The 19,114-nt window shown below is 39.4% G+C and overlaps 1 protein-coding gene across 3 annotated transcripts in view; it reads right to left on the minus strand.

The window, feature by feature from the left end:
* Window positions 1-19,114, minus strand: part of KIAA0825 (KIAA0825 ortholog) — a 233,203-nt gene that overhangs the window by 195,855 nt on the left and 18,234 nt on the right. For all 3 annotated transcript variants that reach the window (XM_054283549.1, XM_054283548.1, XM_054283547.1), the window contains exon 2: window positions 49-188. In XM_054283549.1, the coding sequence (XP_054139524.1) occupies window positions 49-179 (131 nt within the window). In that variant the 5' untranslated portion in view covers window positions 180-188. The remainder of the gene's footprint in view (window positions 1-48; window positions 189-19,114) is intronic.

Genomic DNA, 19,114 nt, shown 5'->3' on the forward strand with positions numbered 1-19,114 from the left:
ACAAATGACTTTCACTAGTATTTTGGATTCAAATAAAATACTCTTTACCTGGAAGAGTTCTTCTTTATTTTTTCATCAAGATCACTAAGGATTTGTCTAAATTCCAATTCTCCAGGGAGGACATCTAACAAACAGTCTAAATTGGAAGAATCAAAAGAATACTCTCCTCCCCATTCCATTTTTAGAATCTGTAAAACAAATACAGAAAAATGGTTAAATAATGGAAATATGCAGACTAGAAGTACCAAAATACACAACATCTTGTTCTTTGGAGATTAGATTATATAATAATATAAATATTAGATTATTATGCTTCTGCATAGACTGGTACAGAGGGAAACCGGGAATGCAAGTATTGATATAAGTTTCATAGTATCTTGCATTTCTTTAGTTTAAAGAAATCAGTTCTTTTACCTTAATCACAGCAGTAACCTTTTTTTAAGACTTAGGAAAAAATCTCTTATAATATAATAATAATTATATATATATATAATTATAAATGGAAACTAAAAGCAAACATTTTACAGGGTAAACTTATTTTCTGTATACTTATAATTTCTGTCCAAGGAGTGACTGTCTTCTGGAAATTCAGCACATCATTGCAAATACAGGCAAACATAAAAATCCAGACTGAACCAAGTTTCATCTTGCTTTGTACTCGTTTTGACTCACATAGCATTTGACTCACAGGTCAAATCCACCAGCCTATTCAAACTAATACACTACCTTTGTATCTTTATATCAGAAACAAAGCATTAGCAGGTTTTTTTTCCTGTTTTCTATTTTTTTCTGCACCTTCTTGTGGGAAAATAATGATATTGATTTTACCATCAGTGATGACTTACTAGCAATTAAGGAAAAATATTATATAAAAACTGGAACCTTCTTAATAATCAGTATATTTCATGTCTACTATTTAGTATGTCACGTTTAATACTATCCATATTGCAGCAACAACATGAGAAACAAACATAATATTCATATGCACACAGTTTGGACAACGAAATATAACAAATACTTTATTTTTCCTGCAAGCAATATTCTTTTATAAAGCAGCCACAGTGTTGGTTGTTATCTAGAGGCACTACTAGAAAAACAAATTGAATTTTTCTAAGTGAACTGTCGGCAAAACACATGTTTAAAAAGAACATCAGATATTTAATATGCAAGGTCAAGATGATTGGTTTTGGTCATAGGTGTAGACTTAAGAGTAGCATAAATGCACATGTCTGGTTTTGCTCTTCCAAAGCAACATTTAAAAAAACCATGGAAGTTCTCTAAAGCATAATATCTTGCACATCTCAATTAACAGCACACCAATATGAAATATTTAATGGATAAAGTGTTTTCTTAAATTCTCAGAAGTTACAGAATACCCCTTTGCAAATAACAATTCAAACACTTGCAGCATTTTGGGATGTAGCTGAAACTCAATCACTTGCTGGATGTAAATCAAATACATCTCTTAAAGCATTAAGGAAATGTCAGTCTTTTAATCTAAAACTTAACAGACGTTACTACAATTAAAGACACTAATTAAAAGTAGTAGTTAAATAGAATCTATTAAACAGCGCTTTACAGAACTGAGATAAAAGGCATACTGAAAATACAGCTCTTTCCTCAATTATGATACTACTTACAATAGACTTGGATCACACACACCCTTTTCTCTTATAAAGGGTTTACACAGAATATAATTTTAACTCCATTCAATATCTATAACTCAAACCCATCTTTTATTCAACTGTCTTGTAGAACAATCAATGATTCGTGTAAAATGAACTGTATTTTATATACATACATATATATATAGCAAAAATACTAACATTTTGGAATGAGTCTTCATAAAATAGCTGCAGAATCAAAATTATGTATTTATATTTAATCCTAACTCTTTACAGTCAAAAGAAGCTCCTTGGGAAAAAATATCAGTATAGTTTACAGACTAGTAACTGTTTGAAAAATTCATCAAATGAAAAAAAATCACCTTGTAAACATGACAGCCTAGTTTTCATGCATGCATTCCTGTAAGACTTCTATGTCATACTTCTTTGGTTCACTTGTCAAAACAAAGCAATTATTCCTTTCAGTCTTGGTTTACGGAAGAAAAGCAACATTTGATTATTCAGTTTTTAAATACTGTTTTAGATGGCTAATACTAATTTCTTCTGCTGAAAATCTAAACCCAAAAATGTTTCAAAAGGAAAAAATAAAGCATCAAGACATAAATTAGCACAATTGAGGTGAAATTTTACTGTTCTTTAGCATAACCAGAGCCAGGGCCTTCAGTGTACCATAAGACTCTAACTGATGATCTGACTCTAAACAGAACTCCACTATCAGCCAGCTGCCTGCCCTCCCTGTGTCCCCTGGGGGCAGCAGGATGGGTGTCAGCTAGCAAGGGCCATCCCCTGTCATTTGGGATTTTCCCCGCCTCTCCTGTTAATCCAAAGAGCAGACAGTTGTTGATGCTCTCAAAGAACCAGTGTGACACAGCTCTCCTCTAAAGGCAAAACCCTCAATGTTTGGTTTTTTAAGAAAGAAATCCATCTCTTTCTTAAAAGAGAAATGGGAGAAGAACTCAGTTTGGCAAATCTGAATTCTGTCAAAGTATTTTAGACATTAATAACCCTCTTTTTTCTGTAAAGGAGATTAATTTATGCTTTGTTATTAAACTGCATAAAAATATCATTCTACCATATTTCAATTTTCTAATATGATGAACTATTGTATGTTTTAGGACAAATGGTCTTAGAGAACCTGTTTCAGGTGCAACTCTCTAAGTCCCTATCTTAAAAGACTTAGTTCTTTTCAAAACATAGTAGAGGACTGTTCATCAACATTAAAATGATGTAGCAATCAATGTTTTCAGTAGCTACTCAAGAAACTTAACAAATGTACAGTTTAGCTTAGAAAGAAATATTTTTCAGGTGTCTTATTTTAAGCCACGGTATCAATGAAATTTAACATCAATGTAATAATTTCCACTTCTAACAAGTGTAAATTATGAAACTTTTTACCAAAAATCTTTAGGCCTATTTAAAAAAATACTACACAACAATCAAGTTAATACCACAGATAATTCTTGCTTTTAAAACTCACAGGGTTTACCATTGAAAAGCACTTTTTGTGTGTTTTCTTTTTCAGTGTCAATTAAATGGAAGAAATCTCCTATAAAAATTATATGTAGTTGCAATTGGGTATTTCTTCATTCTGATTAAACAGTTAAGTTAAACATAATTGTAAAAGCCTTCCAGTACAAACATACATCTGAAATTCCATGGAATTTGTAAGATCAATTTGTACTATTTATATTTACTATAATATGCCTTTGTTCTCAGACATAGGGTTTGTAAAAGTGGCATTTAGCTAAATCTTGAACAGAATTTTTTGAGCACATCTGTTGCTTATGCACATCTCAATGTACCCATAATTTGGAAAAAGGGATATGTCAAACTGCAGCACTGAAATATAGAGAATTAGCCAAATCTTTGAAGCTTTTTTCTGTTACTGCTTCTTCTCTTACAGGAGATATCTCTTTATTGCCCTAACATCCTTGCAAAACTAAAAGGGAATGAGAGAATTGACAAGATTTTTCATCACTCAGCTTATGCTTTCAATGAGACCTTAACAATGATTTCCTTTATCTAGCTTTAGTTGTGTAACTGCTTCCAGCCGCTTTACAGCACAGAAGATGTCATCTGCAATTGCACAGCAGGCAGCAAGAGCAATGGCAGTGGCCTGAGATACTACAATTCAATGTGAAATTCCTATTGTTCTGTATATTTAAATAGTCTGAATATTTAAAATTATTTTGAAAACCAAATAGAGTGTACAAAAGAAATCCATTTAAAAACTGCAATTTCTTCAGCTCTACTCTGACATGGTAAAAGCTTTTTACCCAATTTTCTGTGGCAAAAATCCTTTAAAATTGTTTACTGTTTAAAATAGACTTGTAAAAGAAAAGGAAAATTTAAAATTCTCTCTATAAAAGAACATGATTCATTTTTGTTTCTGCTCATATGTATCGAAGATCCCTATCTAAATTTTCCAAACTGCCTTTCACCTATTTCGCCCACTTTGCTGAAGCCTACAAAACATTTACAAAAAGAATATCATATTGTTCCAGTAAAAAAGACATTTAATGCATACAAAAAAAACTCCTCAACAAAAGAGAACCACCAGTCTTCATTATGGTTTTATTTACTAAATATTATGAATGCCACAAATAACTTTGAAACAAGTTTACAAAAATAATCTTGCAATGCTCCCCCTGCAGACTTTCCACATTTGCTGTTGTCATAAACTTTTACTTCAATGTTAATTTTATATTTGTAAATTATTATCCACCACACGCTTAAAACATTTGCCTTTATATTTTTTGAAGATGGATTCTAAGTATCTATAATTAAATACTCATTTGTAACCCTTTTGAACACAGCTTTCTTCCAAATTCTGCCATAAGAGTCACCAAATAAAAGAATGGTAATAAAATATAACTAAAGAAACACAGTCCTTACTATGGATGAAACAGAAAGCTATATCTTCCACCTAAAGCTGTAATATCAGAATGCAGTGCTGCGATCTAGGGCAGCTATATCAACCCTTAAATCATAATATTGTCAAAAAGGACTGTGAAAATGCACATTTCTGACAAATAGCATATGCTACTATTTTTAACATCTGTATTTTTTCAAACTATATAGCTTAGGCCTGCATTGTAAGCATATGTACATGCCAGAATTTGTAACTAAAATCTGTGAGTTCTCCCTATTGTCTCTCCCCAATTCTTTGAGCCACAGAAAGTGAAATGCTGCGAATAGAAAGGAACCAGCACTGCTTTTTAAGATTTGTTACTACTTGGGACTGGCAAAAATGTTCAAAGACAGGAAAGAATTCTCATTTACATAAACTTAATCAAACACTATTGGTGTGACACTACTGTAAAGGCAGTGACTTCAAAAGAGGAACATGCCATCTGGACTTACAAGGAAACTCCTGAGTAGTTATGTCAGAAGAAAGGAATAAAGGATAATGTGATTTCATAACCTTCAGTAAAGAAGAAATGGCCATTTTCTGAGTAGCTCTTGGGACAAACAGTCCTATATCATCTTTAGCTCTCAGCTGGTTATCCTGCAGCTGCAATCCTGCAGTGTATGATCCAAGGTTCGACATTTATAAACAAGCCACCCTTACAGAAGAAGCCCGCAAGCATTAAGAATCCTACCTCTAAATCTAGTGGCTTTCCCTACCTCCTTTTTAGTCTATATGGTTACTAAAACCATAAGTGTGACAACACAGAAGCATGTCTATTTACAAGTGCAACTATTTTTTTTTTGTTTGGGTTTTTTTTTTTTTTTTTTGAGCTCCTATTTTATTTCATAAGTTTGGGGTTTTTTTTTTTAGAAAGGATAAATCTGGTGCAATGTTGTCTTCTTTTTATATGGTTTAAGGCCTTACAAAAATTAATTTACTCATCAACTCTTCTGCCAATGTCACATACAAACACAGCACAAAATTACTTTGACACTGTCACCATTTAAGACTACATCAATCTCATTGTCAAATTATTATACTTTATGAATGATGGATGCTTTAAAATAATTTTAAATTAAAACAATAATTACCAATCAGTACAGTAAAGTAATCATCAATGCATAGAAAACAGATTCTTAGAAGCCTATTTGGAAATACCTACTCAATATTTTCTTTTAATCTTCTTAGCCAAGAAACTGCAAAATAAATAGAATCATTTCAAAACAGACTATAGTACCTAATTTATTTTCTCCTGCTCCAGATGAGGGTTATAACTACTGGGTAAATTTTGCATAGAGGAATGAGAAAATATCTAAGACCAGTAATTTTCCCAGAAAAACTGAATGGCATTGTTTTCTTCCTGAAGAACAAGAACATAAGACATATATTATGAGACTAATGGTGCATCCTCTGCAGAACTGTCTATCTAACTGTGGCAATAAGTACTGCTATTTAGGTATGATATTTGAGTTTTGTCATTTTGTGGCACTTACAAACTCAGAAAGAAGAGGTAATACTTTATAAACCTCCCCCCCCAAATCCCTCACAGAACCATGTTCTGAAAAGCATCTGCTATGGCATTCCTATCTTGCAGATCATTAGTGTCTAGAACTGCACAGATTTATAAGGACTGTTCTGAAAGAACTTATCTTTAAGCACACTGGTAAAGCACCAAAAGTACACTATTTTCAACTAAAAACCTTACAAATACCTACTAGCTACTTCTAAAAGACTTTTCTTTTCTTGTTTATTGGAAAAATCTTCCATTGTAACACAATTCACTTTAAGGACAATGGTATTTAAAAGACAGAAATTTCAAGACCTTTAAGGTCTTGTCGTTCAGTAGATCAGACAGATTTGCTGGAATTTTAACAGGAAATAGCCTTCCAATGAAACTATTATATTTAAAAAGAATTACAAAAATAGTCCGTGACCACAGCTTTTAAAAGGTAGGCTGCATTTCAGCTCCTTCATTCCCACACACTCTATTTTCTTTCATTACTACTCAATTTAAAGCTGAGAGCATGAAAGATGTCCATTTTATAAAAATGAAATACAGAAGCTCTCCACAGAGATACCTCTTAAATTGGCCCAAGTTTATAGTCGCATTCTTAAAAGTTTGTTTCATAGTATAAATGTAATGGATTTTGGATTTTTTCCCAAATACTATTATTACTGCTACTGTAGTAGTACTACACAGGATCATGTGAAACATTTTATTAGCCAAGAAATTACCCTTTTTTTTTCTTTTTCATCTTTTTTTAATGAAATTATTACTTTTTTCTGCTGCCATTGCTCAGCTTGTAAAGCTTGAAATGACACTGCCAAATGTACAATGCGCCACTCAGATTCTACAGCACAATGCAGGCTCATATTCTTACTCAGCTATGTTTTTCACCTTCAACAGCACTGCTAAGCATCTGTTTGCCCCCCCTTAAAGAAAAAGACACTTCATAAGTAAAATAATTACAAGCTAACTATTTTTACCATGTTGTTATGATTTAGGAATCATTACTGAAAACACTCCAAAGCATGCACTGGTTTGCACACTCCCCCTTTCTCCTCCCCCACTTCCTGAGGCAGGAGGGAGAGGAGAATTGTAAAAGGTAAAGCTTACAGGTTGAGAAAAGGACAATTTACTGGAAACAGCAATAAGATCAGAAATGTAACAATGTATTTCAGGAACAATGTTACCTGAAATACACAAAAGTTGTACAAGAAAGGAGATTGATTCATACATGGAAAAGCCCACTACCCTATTGCCCTGAGCAAATGTCTGCCACATTCCCCACAGCCAGAAGGAATGCCCTCCCCTCACCCTCAGTGATAATGTGAGATGGTAAAGAATAACCTCCAGGTGCTAGCCATGACCCATCCTGGCTGCTGCTAAAAATAACACTGCCCTGGGAAAAAACCAGGACATTATCCACCCCTTATTACGCACCCTATAATTTATACTCAAATCCTACACCTTCCACCAATACACACATAGCACATATACACACAGCTATCATCAGTAGTAATTCCTCCAACATATCTGTTGAGCTCACTGAGCCCATGACTGAGGGTTCTCTGTCCTAGATGCCTTCCAGGGCAGGAGGGCTGCTGTGCTGTCAGGTGGTTGCAAGCTGCATCACGAGCTCATGACCACTGTATCTGGAGCAGTCCGTACTCACTATCCATGCTAGTTACAGCATTCACCTACTAATATTATACAACAAAATATTACAGACTGCTCTCCCCTAAAAATCAAATTCCTTTCAGGTACACATCATGTTTCCCCATCCAACTGCATTGGATATCAAGTACACCCAGGTCATTGAGCAAAAACAGTCCCACAGACAGGTTTGTCTTAGCTTAAACCTGGACTAATCCAAACTGCCGCCTCTAACATATTCCTAATGTGCATCACAGGAACTTTATTCCCCTCTTTGGTATGAGATTTGATTGGGTAGGGCCAGGTCGATTCATGGAGCCTCCCTCTAGTGTTAACTGACCAAGTGAGCTTTGCTAAGTGCAGACCTCAATGTATGAAGGTCCAACCACCCATTGCTTTCAATGTGCTTTTAACAGTCCATTGTATTACTCAGTTTTCCCAGAGGCTGGTGCATGACAGGGAACATGATACCCACTCAATACCGTGATCTCTGGATATGAGGTCTATGAGGCTATTTTTGAAATAAGTCCTATTTTACAACTCCATTTTTTCTGGAGTGCCATGTGGTCACAGGACTTGCTTTTTGAGGCCCAAGCCGGTGTTCCAGGCAGTGGGGTGAGGCACAGGATACATCTCCAGCCATCCAGTGGCGCTTTAGACCTCTGTCATCACTCAGGGCCTGTCTCCCAGGCTGTGGGAGAGGGATGTAATTAATTTGCCAAATCACTCCATATTTATATTTCGACCATTGTCCACCACACCACAGAGACTTTACCTACCTGCTTGCTTAAATGCAGTGTACATTTCACTTCTGAATAACACAGAGAAGATGTCCATCATTAAGTGCATAACTGAGTTGTGCGCACCTCTTTATGCTGCATCTCTTCCCTGATAACCTGAGGTGTACTGAGCCCACTGACTGGAAATAATTCACTCTTATGCTGGCAGTCCAGGTCCACCTGAGACACTTTAATCTCGACAGCCCAATCCACCTGTTCATTGTTGTGATGTTTTCCAGCAGCCCAGCTCCTGGGTGCATGTGCATCTGCATGATGTGCTTTTACAGCCAACTCCTCTACCTGGGCAGTGAGATCTTGCCACAGTTCAGCAGCCCAGATTTAGTTCTGTGCTGCCAATTGGTCTTTTCCCATTGGTTTAACCATCCCCACAGGGCATTTGCTGCCATCCACAGTGCTCCACCACTACACAAGTCAGTGTAGAGGTAGAGCACTGGCCATTTCTCTCATTCAGCAATATCTACACTCTATGCCACCGCAGTCTGGATAAGTCCAAGGCAAATAGTGGTGCTGTGTTTCCAGCCCTGGGGCAATTTGCAGGCATACTAAATACCCTCCAGGTGAAAGCAAATTGTTGCAGGCAGTCTGCTGCTAAAGGAATGGAGAAAAACACATTAAGCAGTATTAATGATGGCAGCACTTTGCTGCCTTGGACTCCAGTTCATACTGAAGTTCCAGTATATACAGCACAGCAACGCTCAGTGGTGGCGTGACTTTCTTCAGACCATAATTCTGTCAGTCTCCACTCTCTACTGGAGCTATGCACTGGCCATAGAGGGCTCTAAAGGGTGAGAGTCTCACTGACTGCTCCTTGGTGCTGTGATCCATGAATCATCTCATGGATGGAGGTCATCAAGTCCTGGTTGGTGTGATATTGCCAACACTGCACTGTTGTGGTGGTGACCATTACCTGTTATTCTTCAACCTTCAGCAGTCCTACAGCAGAAGGGTCCTCTGAAAGACCAGGCAAGGCTACTTAAGGCCAGGCCCTCTGTCTGCACAGCAGTCTCATTGATTGACACTGGCTGGATGCCAGGCACCCACCAAAGCCTCTCTATCACTCCCCTTTGCAGCTGGACAGGGGACAGAAAACATAACAAAGGGTTCATGAGTCAAGGACCAGGGGAGATCATTCACCAAACACTACCATAGGCAAAACAGGCTCAAATTAGAGATATTATTGAATTTATTACTAACAAAATCAGAGCAGGATACTGAGAAGCAGAATAAGATCTTAAAGAACACCTTTTCTGCACCCCTACCTCCATCCCAGCTGTGGCTTACAGGGAGACAAGGAATGGGGGTTATGGTCAGCTCATTACAGATTGTTTCTCCATCAGCTCAGGGAGAGAAGTCCTTCTATTACTTCCACAGGCAGTCCCTCCCACAGGAGACGGTTCTCCACAAACTTCTCAGAGGTGAGTCTATCCCATGGGCAGCAGTCCTCCCCAGACTGCTGCAATGTGGGTCACTCTTGCACTGGGCTCAGTCCTTCAAAGACAGGTTGCCCCAAAATGAGCGCCCCATGGGGTCACAAGTCCTTCCAGGAAACCTGCTCCAGCATGGGCTCATCTCTTCACAGGTCTGCAGATCAGATATCCTGCTCCAGCACAGGCCTTCCCCAGGGTAACACCTCTTTAGGGGATCCACCTGCTCTGGTGTGAGTCTACTGCATGGGCTGCAGATGGATCTCTGCACCCCCATGGATCTCCAAGGGCTGTAGGGGCGCACCTGCTTCACCATCATGTTCACCATGGGCTCCATCGCACAAGCTGCTCAGCTCAGGCTCCTGGAGTATCTCCTCTCTCCTTCTCCACTGATCTTGGTGTCTGCAGAGCTGCTCCTCTCACATATTCTCATTCCACTCTTCTCTGATGATAATAAAAACTGTGCAATACTTTCCTTTCTTTTCTTCTTCTCCTCTTCCTTCTTGTTCTTCCTCTTCTTCTTCATCTTCAATATGTTATCACTGAGGCATTACCACCATTTCTACCTGGCCCAGCCTTAGCCAGCAGCACATTCATATTTGGATCTGCCAAAGATCAGCTCTGCCAGATGCTGAGGAACCTTCCAGCAGCTTCTCACAAAATCCACGCCCTACAGCCCCTGCTTCCAAAAGCAGGTCATGCAAACCCAGCTATCCCAAAAGTCCAATGATGGCCTTTTGAGTCCTTGAAATATCCTCTTCCTGAGGTAATCTATGCCCAGGATGCACAGGGCCTCTGGGCCAGTCACAGTGGGGTGTGTTTGCCATTTGTTCCCAGTCAGCTTCCAGTACAGCCAGCTGTCCAGCTCCCCATCACCTCAGAAACAGACAGATTCTGCCCCTATATATCTTGATGGCATCAGGGTACACTGAACATCTGTGTCAACTAAAGACTTAAGTTCTTGTGGGTCTGATGTACCAAGCCATTGGATCCACACAGTCCAATAGATTTGACTGTCCCTTTCCCCCACCTGGCTAGTCAGGGCCTCTCTAGTTCTGGTCATGGTATTCATTGATATTTCTTGTAAATATGAACTGGACATCCTTTCAGGATTGGATGGAACATCAACCCTTCTATTCTGTCTGAGGACTCACCCACTGGAAACTGGAGCTGCATTTATCCTTGAAGAGCTTCCTCTGATATTTGTTCTTCCTCCCAACTCACGTACCTGTGCTGCCAGCACAGAGGTGGATTTTTCATCCTACTTCCTTACATCCCCTCTGGGGTCACACAGCAAAAGCCACAGATTACCTTGTGGTTTGTACCCTCTCTCTTGAGCAGGAGGGTACTTGCTCCCAATAGTTTAGACTCTGGTCCACACTGGAGGGGCATGGGACATTTCCTCTCTAATCTGATGAAGTCTTTTGAGTCTGTCCGCAGTCGTGGACAGTCTTTCCACAGACAAGGTGCAGGTCAGTAGGGAGGAAAAAAGATGACCATCACATGGCTGTAGCTAGGTAATCACCTAAAGCACTTTGTTCCTCCTCCTGTCACGGACATGGATGCCAGAGAGTTGGTGTACGATGATCATGTGCTCCGTACAAACTTCTGCCACGTGGATTGTGCACTCTGGACCTCATCCAGGTCTACAGGGGACTGCACCTTATTTGAATCCCTAGAGACTACCTCCAGAACACTCATTCTCCCAGGTTCTGGATACCTTTCTCCATGGTGCCCCACCTGCCTGGGTGCACTACTAGATCATCCCTGAGAGAGAACCTTTCTCTCACGCTTGACAGGAGTCACCTCCAAGGGCTGAGAGCTTCTGCCCTCTTCCCAATGCCCTCGTCAGTGCCAGATCCTGGGACAGGGATCCCAGCTCCTCAGCCTCATTACCACCTAGTTTCATATCATGGGCCATGATATGGCAGCATTGGAGCAGCCTGGTGAGACTGGCAGCTCAAATCTTCTTGCACACCCTGCAGCTCACCCAGGGACAGGGATCAGTGATTATCTCTGGACCTGCCTTTTCCTCCTGTTCTATCGGCATGGGCTGTTCCTGCAGCTCAGCTGCAGCTTGAGTGGCCACAGTGGCTGGTGTGATTTCTTCCTCTTACCCCTGAGGTGTCTACTGTCAAGCAGTAGTCAATAAATAGGAACCAAAGCCCAGCACAGTGCTTAACTGCTTGCCTCTCTGGGACTGCCACAGCATTTTTCTTTCAAATATTCTGCCTCTTCATCAGGGTCCTGCAGTTGTTCAGAAGTGAACTTCAAAGCCATTGGAACAGAACAGAGCTCCAAATGCTGATCCATCTTCTCCCAAATTCCATACCACTTATGACTAAACACCCTTGGCGTAGATGGCCTTCTTAAAAATCTCTTTCTTGACTAAACATGGTGAAAACCATGCTGAAGAGACGTGGCAGGCATAGCAGCATGAATATGCTGTCCTTAACATCCAAAGGGAATCAAAATTCTCAAAAGCTGTTGTAACAGGTATGAAGGAGTAAAAGGGGCTAAAAAGGTGGGGAAAATCATCCTTCTCTGTTCCCCTCACAGGGTAGGTATAACTAAAGAATTCCCAGAGGTTGCACCCAAGGCCAGGGTAGGAGCAGAACACTGAGCACACATTCCAAATTACTTCCTTGCCCTTGATGTCACCATGTAACTGATATCATACACTATTGCAACCAAGCCATCCTGATCTCCTTCTCTGCTCTGAAAAAAGAACACTGTGGTGGACACACAGTGTCCACTGAAAGATATACAAGGTTAGGTGCCATCCCCACATGAACAGATCACAGCATAAGCAGTGATTCTGTACCTAATAAAACAAATGCTTAGACCAAATTTATTTCAAACCCACTCTGGTCAGATGTACTGTTATCTGAACCCTTTGACCCTGTGCTGGACACCAAATAAGGCTGTAGTGATTTACGAATGGTGTTCCCTAATTTAGTGCTCCCACTGAACCACTTTAAACCAAGCATTAGTCACTCACTTACCCCTCCCCCTGCCATGAGATGGGGAGGAGTACTGGAAGCACAAAAGATTAAGGGTTGAGGTAAAGTGAAGATTTTGGGTTGAGGTAAGAACAATATACTGGAAATAGCAATGAAGTTAGAAACTAACAGTAATGGCAACAATATAAATAATGGGGTGTACAAGAAATGATTCACACACAAAAAAGTTCATCACATAGCAATCTGCCAAACATGAATCACCTCCACACTACCCTCAACTGGAAGAGACTCCCTTTCCCTGCCCATGGCAATGATGCGAGGTGGTAGAGAATAACCACTTGGCTACTGCAAAAATTACCCCTGTCCTGTCTGTAACCAGGACATAAGGTGTACATACACACTGGAGTACACAAAACCTAAAATGTGTCAGGTATTTTCAAGCTTGCAAGGCAAGTTCTTGTTTGAATTGCTTGCTTGCTTGCTTACCCCCTACGCCACAACCAGGAGCAGCTTCCTAGTCAGCCTCTACCCAAACCTTCAAAGCATGCAACAGATCAAATCAGACTTCTCTTAAGGACTGAACTCATAAGAAACCTTCACTGCTCTCACTCAAAGTGCACCAGCAAATTCATGATGAAGCCTAGAAAAGGAAAAGTTTTTTCACTGTGAATATTTGATTACATAGAAACTGTACGAGGATAGCAAAATTGACTAAATAATCTTAAAGGCATCTGTATCACTTCCTTTCAGAAAAAAAGCTTTTCATCATGGCATAAGTGACATACTACCTACAATAACACCTTTCTCCTCAGTGTTGACAGCCTCTTCTTCACAGCAAAATTGTGAAATGAAGATAAATTTAAAAAGTTTCCTGCTGTTTTTTATACCAAACTCTTTCTATTTAATTATTTAATTGCCTTCTTAACTTCTATTCTTGTACTTGAATTCTTCTATATTCCTGCTTCTCAATCAACTTTCCAAAGAAAATGAGGCTTACACTACTATTGCCTGGATTTCTTCTCCAAACTGCCTCAGGCACACCCTCTTCCCAATGCAAGCAAGTTTTACAAAGGGGTAAAAAACTCAAAACTAAATTGTTAAAGGTTTTGAGAAAATAGTTGCATAAATGGAAAAGAAAATCCCTGCAACAGACTCTGCTAAATTTAGCCAGATTTTGTAATCCAATACAAGAGACAATGTCTTAAAACACTAGGTATTCCTAATTAAAGATGCAATCATACTGTGATGCTGGACAACATGGCAAGTGATCACCACTGAGCCATCAATGTCAGAGGCAAGATGAAGTTCACAAAGTCCATGAAGATGAACAAATAGTATCAGTCCTCCTGGAGGGATCACAATAGGACATACAGCTGTGTCTTGATTTCAGCTTCCAGTGATAACAGTCAGTACCATCTATGCAGACAATCCTTAACTTTGATTTGTGCTATCTGGAGGTCTTGGAAAGCAGGGAAAGAAGGCCAGTCTCCAAATAATTTTTTACAAAAGAGAACTGGATGAAAGGAGCATCAGTCAGAAAGGAGCACAATGTCACTTATGGTAAAGGCACCTACTAGTTAGGGTCTGCAGTCATCTACATAACAACTTGGAAAACATCTTATCAAAAATAAGGACATATTAGGCTCCCTATTGTCCCAATGCAGGAAATAAATGGATTGTCCTGGGACATCTGAATTCACAAAACACACTTAGTGTTTGGCAGATTAATCACATATGAAATTTTTTAAATAAAAAATACCTCTGACAGGCAAAATCAGAAAAGGCAAATAGAAGGAGACTCTAGGACACTTTGGGACCATTTATACTTGTCATGGGTTGATGATGGCTGGATGCCACACACCTACCATAGAATTCACAAAATTACTAGGTTGGAAGAGTTATTAAAGATAACTCTTAAGATTTAAAGATAAGATAACTCTTAACCCTTAAAGATCATCGACCAACCCATGGCCAAAGCCACTCACTCCCTCCTTTCAGCAGCTGGACAGCAGAGAGAAAATCTAATGAAGGGTTTATGGGTTCAGATAAAGATTGGGAAAGATTGCTCTTCAAATACCATCAGGGGCAAAAAAGGCTCTAATTAAGAGCCTTAAGAATTAAGTCTATTATTAACAAAACCAGAGCAGGATAATGAGAAGTAAAATAAACCCTTAAAAATACCTTCCCTCCATCCCTCCCTCTTTCCCAGCTCTACCTATCCCAGTGGTGCAAGGAGACACGGAGTGGGGGTTGTGATCAGTTTATTAGGCGTTATTTCTTCTGCTGCTCAGGGAGAGGAGTTGTTCCCCTGCTGCACAGTGAGGTCCCTCACACAGGAGACAGTTCTCCATGAACTTCTCTGATGTGAGTCCATCTCATAAACAACAGCTCTCTGTGAACTGCTGCAACATGAGTCCATGCCACAGACAGCCATCCTCCCCAGACTGCTGCAGCATGGATCTGTCTTCCACAGGTGCAGTCCTTCAAGAACAGGCTGCTCCAGCCTGGGAGCAAGGCCTTCTCTCCATGTATCTCCCATGGGGTCACAACTTCCTCTCAGACATCCACCCACTCCTGTATGGGGCTCCTCCATGAGCTGCAGGTGGATCTCTGCATCCCTCCATGGGCTGCAGAGGCACAGCTGCTTTACCATGCTCTTCACCACAGGTTGCAGAAGAATCTCAGCTTCAATGCCTGGAGCACTTCTCCCCCTCCTTCTCCAATGACCTTGGTGTCTACAGAGTTGTTCCTCTCACATGCTCTCACTGCACTCTAGTTGCAATAACAACGTCTTGGGTGTTTTTTTTCTTAGGTATGTTACCACTGAGGCATTGCTACCATTTCTAACTCACCCAGCCTTGGCCAGTGGCACATTCATCTTCAGTGCCACCAGGAATTGGCTCTGCCAGACACTAAGGAAGCTTCGAGCAGCTTCTCACAGAAGCCACCCCTGTAACTTCCCACTCAGAATGTCTGCTGACAGAAACAACAAGAATCCTGCAAGAGCAGAGTCCCAGGAAGGATTTCAGGACTCAGATTATTATTAAACACAGAGATATGGCTTTGTTAGGCACTTTGAAGCCTCACTCAGAATAAGAAGCCAAGTGACTTGGCACACAATATACTAGTCAGAAAGTCACTTCTACAGTGAATCTCAGAACCACATCCACCTTCCCTGTCTTTGTTTCTGAAGAACTTCTCAAAGCATCTACTTGGACATTGCTGCTTTATGTTGCACAAGAAATCATGCAGAAACATGATGCAGAAGACAGAAAAAAACAATGAAGAAAAAAGTAATGAAAATTATATGAAGATATGCATGGATTCTTCTTGAAAATAGTAAGTGAAATGCCAAAACCACAAGAGACATGAAACTCATGGCTTGAGAACAGCATCATTGTTTTAGATAACTGAGAGGAACTGAGGCAATGCCAGCTGCAGTGGCCTAAATATTAATAGATAAAGTATGAGAAATAGGAGGGCATAACTCCCATTATGCCCTCTCATTTCATAAACAAGTGATATTCCCTTTCATTACTGCCCTCCAAGTCTTACCCACAGGAATTCTACCTCCTTCAGCTGACAGCTAAAAAACAAACCTGGCCTGCTTGGTAAGAAGTGTTGACTCAAAGACTTCTGCCCAATCATCACTGAGCTTGAAAGACACATGACAAATAACACAAGCAAAAAGTATGAACTAGTGAAGGCCTATGTGTTCTTTCTTACAGAAATTCCTGTACTAAGTTGGAGAACATCTAAAAATTAAAATGGCATCCTGTGACAAAGATTGTTTCTAATTTTTCACAAGGTTTAAATGAATAATCATATTACAATTCTAAGAATTGTGAATTGACATACTCATTCTTGGCATACAAGTAAGATCTTAAAAGTAACATAAAAAATTCTTAGATTTGCTCTGTTTTTTAGTATTACTAATTAATAGAAAGTTTTTTATTACCAAATCAGAAAAATATTTTTTCACTTTTACTTGGAGAGTTTGTTACTAAAAAACATTGTTTACTCCTTAACTTAGATATTTGTAATTAACAAGTATGCAAGATGGGAAATGTGAGAAAGGGAAGAAGATGGGAAGGTGACATGGTTTAGGAATGGTACTCCCCAAGTCAAAGCCCCCACTGAGATTCTCCAAAACCACACTACTGCTCACAGTTGCTTCTTCCATTTTTTCATTCCCCCCTGCCCACAGCAGTGTGATGAGTTGAGAACTGGAGGAACAGAAAGCAAGGATCATGAGCTGAGAGGAGAACAATTTAATGGGAAGAACAATGAGATAAGAAAACAGGTAGTAAGAGCAATAATACGAATTTTAAAAGTGTACAAAAGTGAGGGTGATTTACATGCAAAATGCTCACTGCTGAGCCATGTGAGCCTAATCCAACTTCAGCCATGTTTTCCCAACCAGAAGGAACCCCTTTTCCCTGGAAAATAGAGAGTCTGCTTCCCTACTCCTGGCATTGACATGAGGTGGTATACATAGCCTTGGGGCCTTGGCTGTGCTACTTCACAGCTACTGCAAAAAATTAACCTTCTCCTGGTCAAAATTGTCCTTCTTACTTGTTCATGTTGCCTTAATTTTTCCCCATTTTAATTAACAAAATTTTTTAAACCTACATTTAAATCATAGTATAAAGGCCATACTTTGTCACCGTCAAATGTACTGAATCCAGTGTTGATGATATTGGGAATGTTTTATCTAATACTTGGCACATCAAATTAGTTTAAATATTCCAATTTTGTTCTCTATCAACTTTTTCAATTTCCACTTTTTTCACAAAAGATAAAAGTCAGGCACTGAGAGATAGTCTTCAGATAAAATGCCAGACTATGATTGCTATGGTATAAGAGAAAGTAATTTTTATAACTAGCTCATCATGAGAAATTAAGCTGGATGTTCCTGTGCCGGACTTCCAAATACCAAAAATTCATTCAGACATTATATGGGTACAGCATTTATTAGGGAAGAAGTAAGAATGAAGAAAAAATTAGACTAATTACATAAACTACAACTTTAAATAATGAATACACAGCTTTTAGAAAGACAATTACATAGACTAAACTTACTAATAGTTTACAAGCACACACTTTTTTAAACTTACACAGTTACACTTTCTTAAACTAGGCAAATTAAAGATACAAAGAAATAAATTTCTGCAGCACTGATTGAGTTTTTAGAAATTCTTCTATAAACATATCTGTGTGATGTTCATGTTCCTGTCGGATAATTTCAAACAGATGACTAGAACAAATAGCTATTATTTCCACCTTGCAATAGCTGCTGAATGACTTTATCTCAAGATTTTTGATAGATGATAATATACTCTTATACTCAATCAAGCACAACTGGAATGATTGCTCAAAAAGGGAAGACAACACAATTCCATATGTAACTTATCTTTGTTTCCTAGATCACAGAGCAGTTTGCAGTCAATAGCTTTTCAACCTATGTGCCTATTTCAGTTTTGGAGAGCACTGCAATAAGACATATTCTAAAACTGAATACTCTGAAGAACACAGATGTAGAAAAGACAGCTCTTGACAAACATTACTAAAACTTACCTTACTTATCAAAGAATCAGAAAACATTAAGGTTGGAAAAGAGCTCCAGGACAAGCAAGTCCAACCTTTTACTGAACACTGCCACAGCAACTAAGCCACCAAGTGCCACATTCAGTTCTTTCTTGAACATTTTCAGAGATGGTTACTCTACCACTTTCCTGAGCAGCTCATTCCAATACTTAACAACCCTTTCTGAAAAAAAAATTCTTCCTTGATGTCCAAACTGAAACTCCCCTGACACATCTTGAAGGTACTTACTCTCATTCCAGTATTTAACAACCCTTTTAGTAAAGAAATCCTTTCTAATGTCCAAAATTAACCTTCCCTGACACAGCTTGAGGCCATTTGCTCTCATCCTGTCACTAACTGACTGCAAGAAGAGACCAACCCCATCTCGCTACAGCCTCCTTTCAGGCAGTTTAGAGAGTGAAAAGGTCTCCCTGAGCCTCCTTTTCTCCAGGCTAAACAACCCCAGCTCCCTCAGCTGCTCCTCATATGGCCCTGCTCTCTACACCCTTCACCAGCTCTGTTGCCCTTCTTGGGCACACATTCCCACACCTCCATGTCCTTCTTGAAGTGGAGGGCCCAGAACTGAACGCAGAACTTGAGCTAGGGAATCACCACTGCACAGGGGGACAATCACTGCCCTGGTCCTGC

This window comes from Melozone crissalis, unplaced genomic scaffold (assembly GCF_028551555.1).
Source record: "Melozone crissalis strain CALT ecotype California unplaced genomic scaffold, PUWL_Pcris_2 ptg000036l_1, whole genome shotgun sequence".
NCBI classification, from domain to species: domain Eukaryota; kingdom Metazoa; phylum Chordata; class Aves; order Passeriformes; family Passerellidae; genus Melozone; species Melozone crissalis.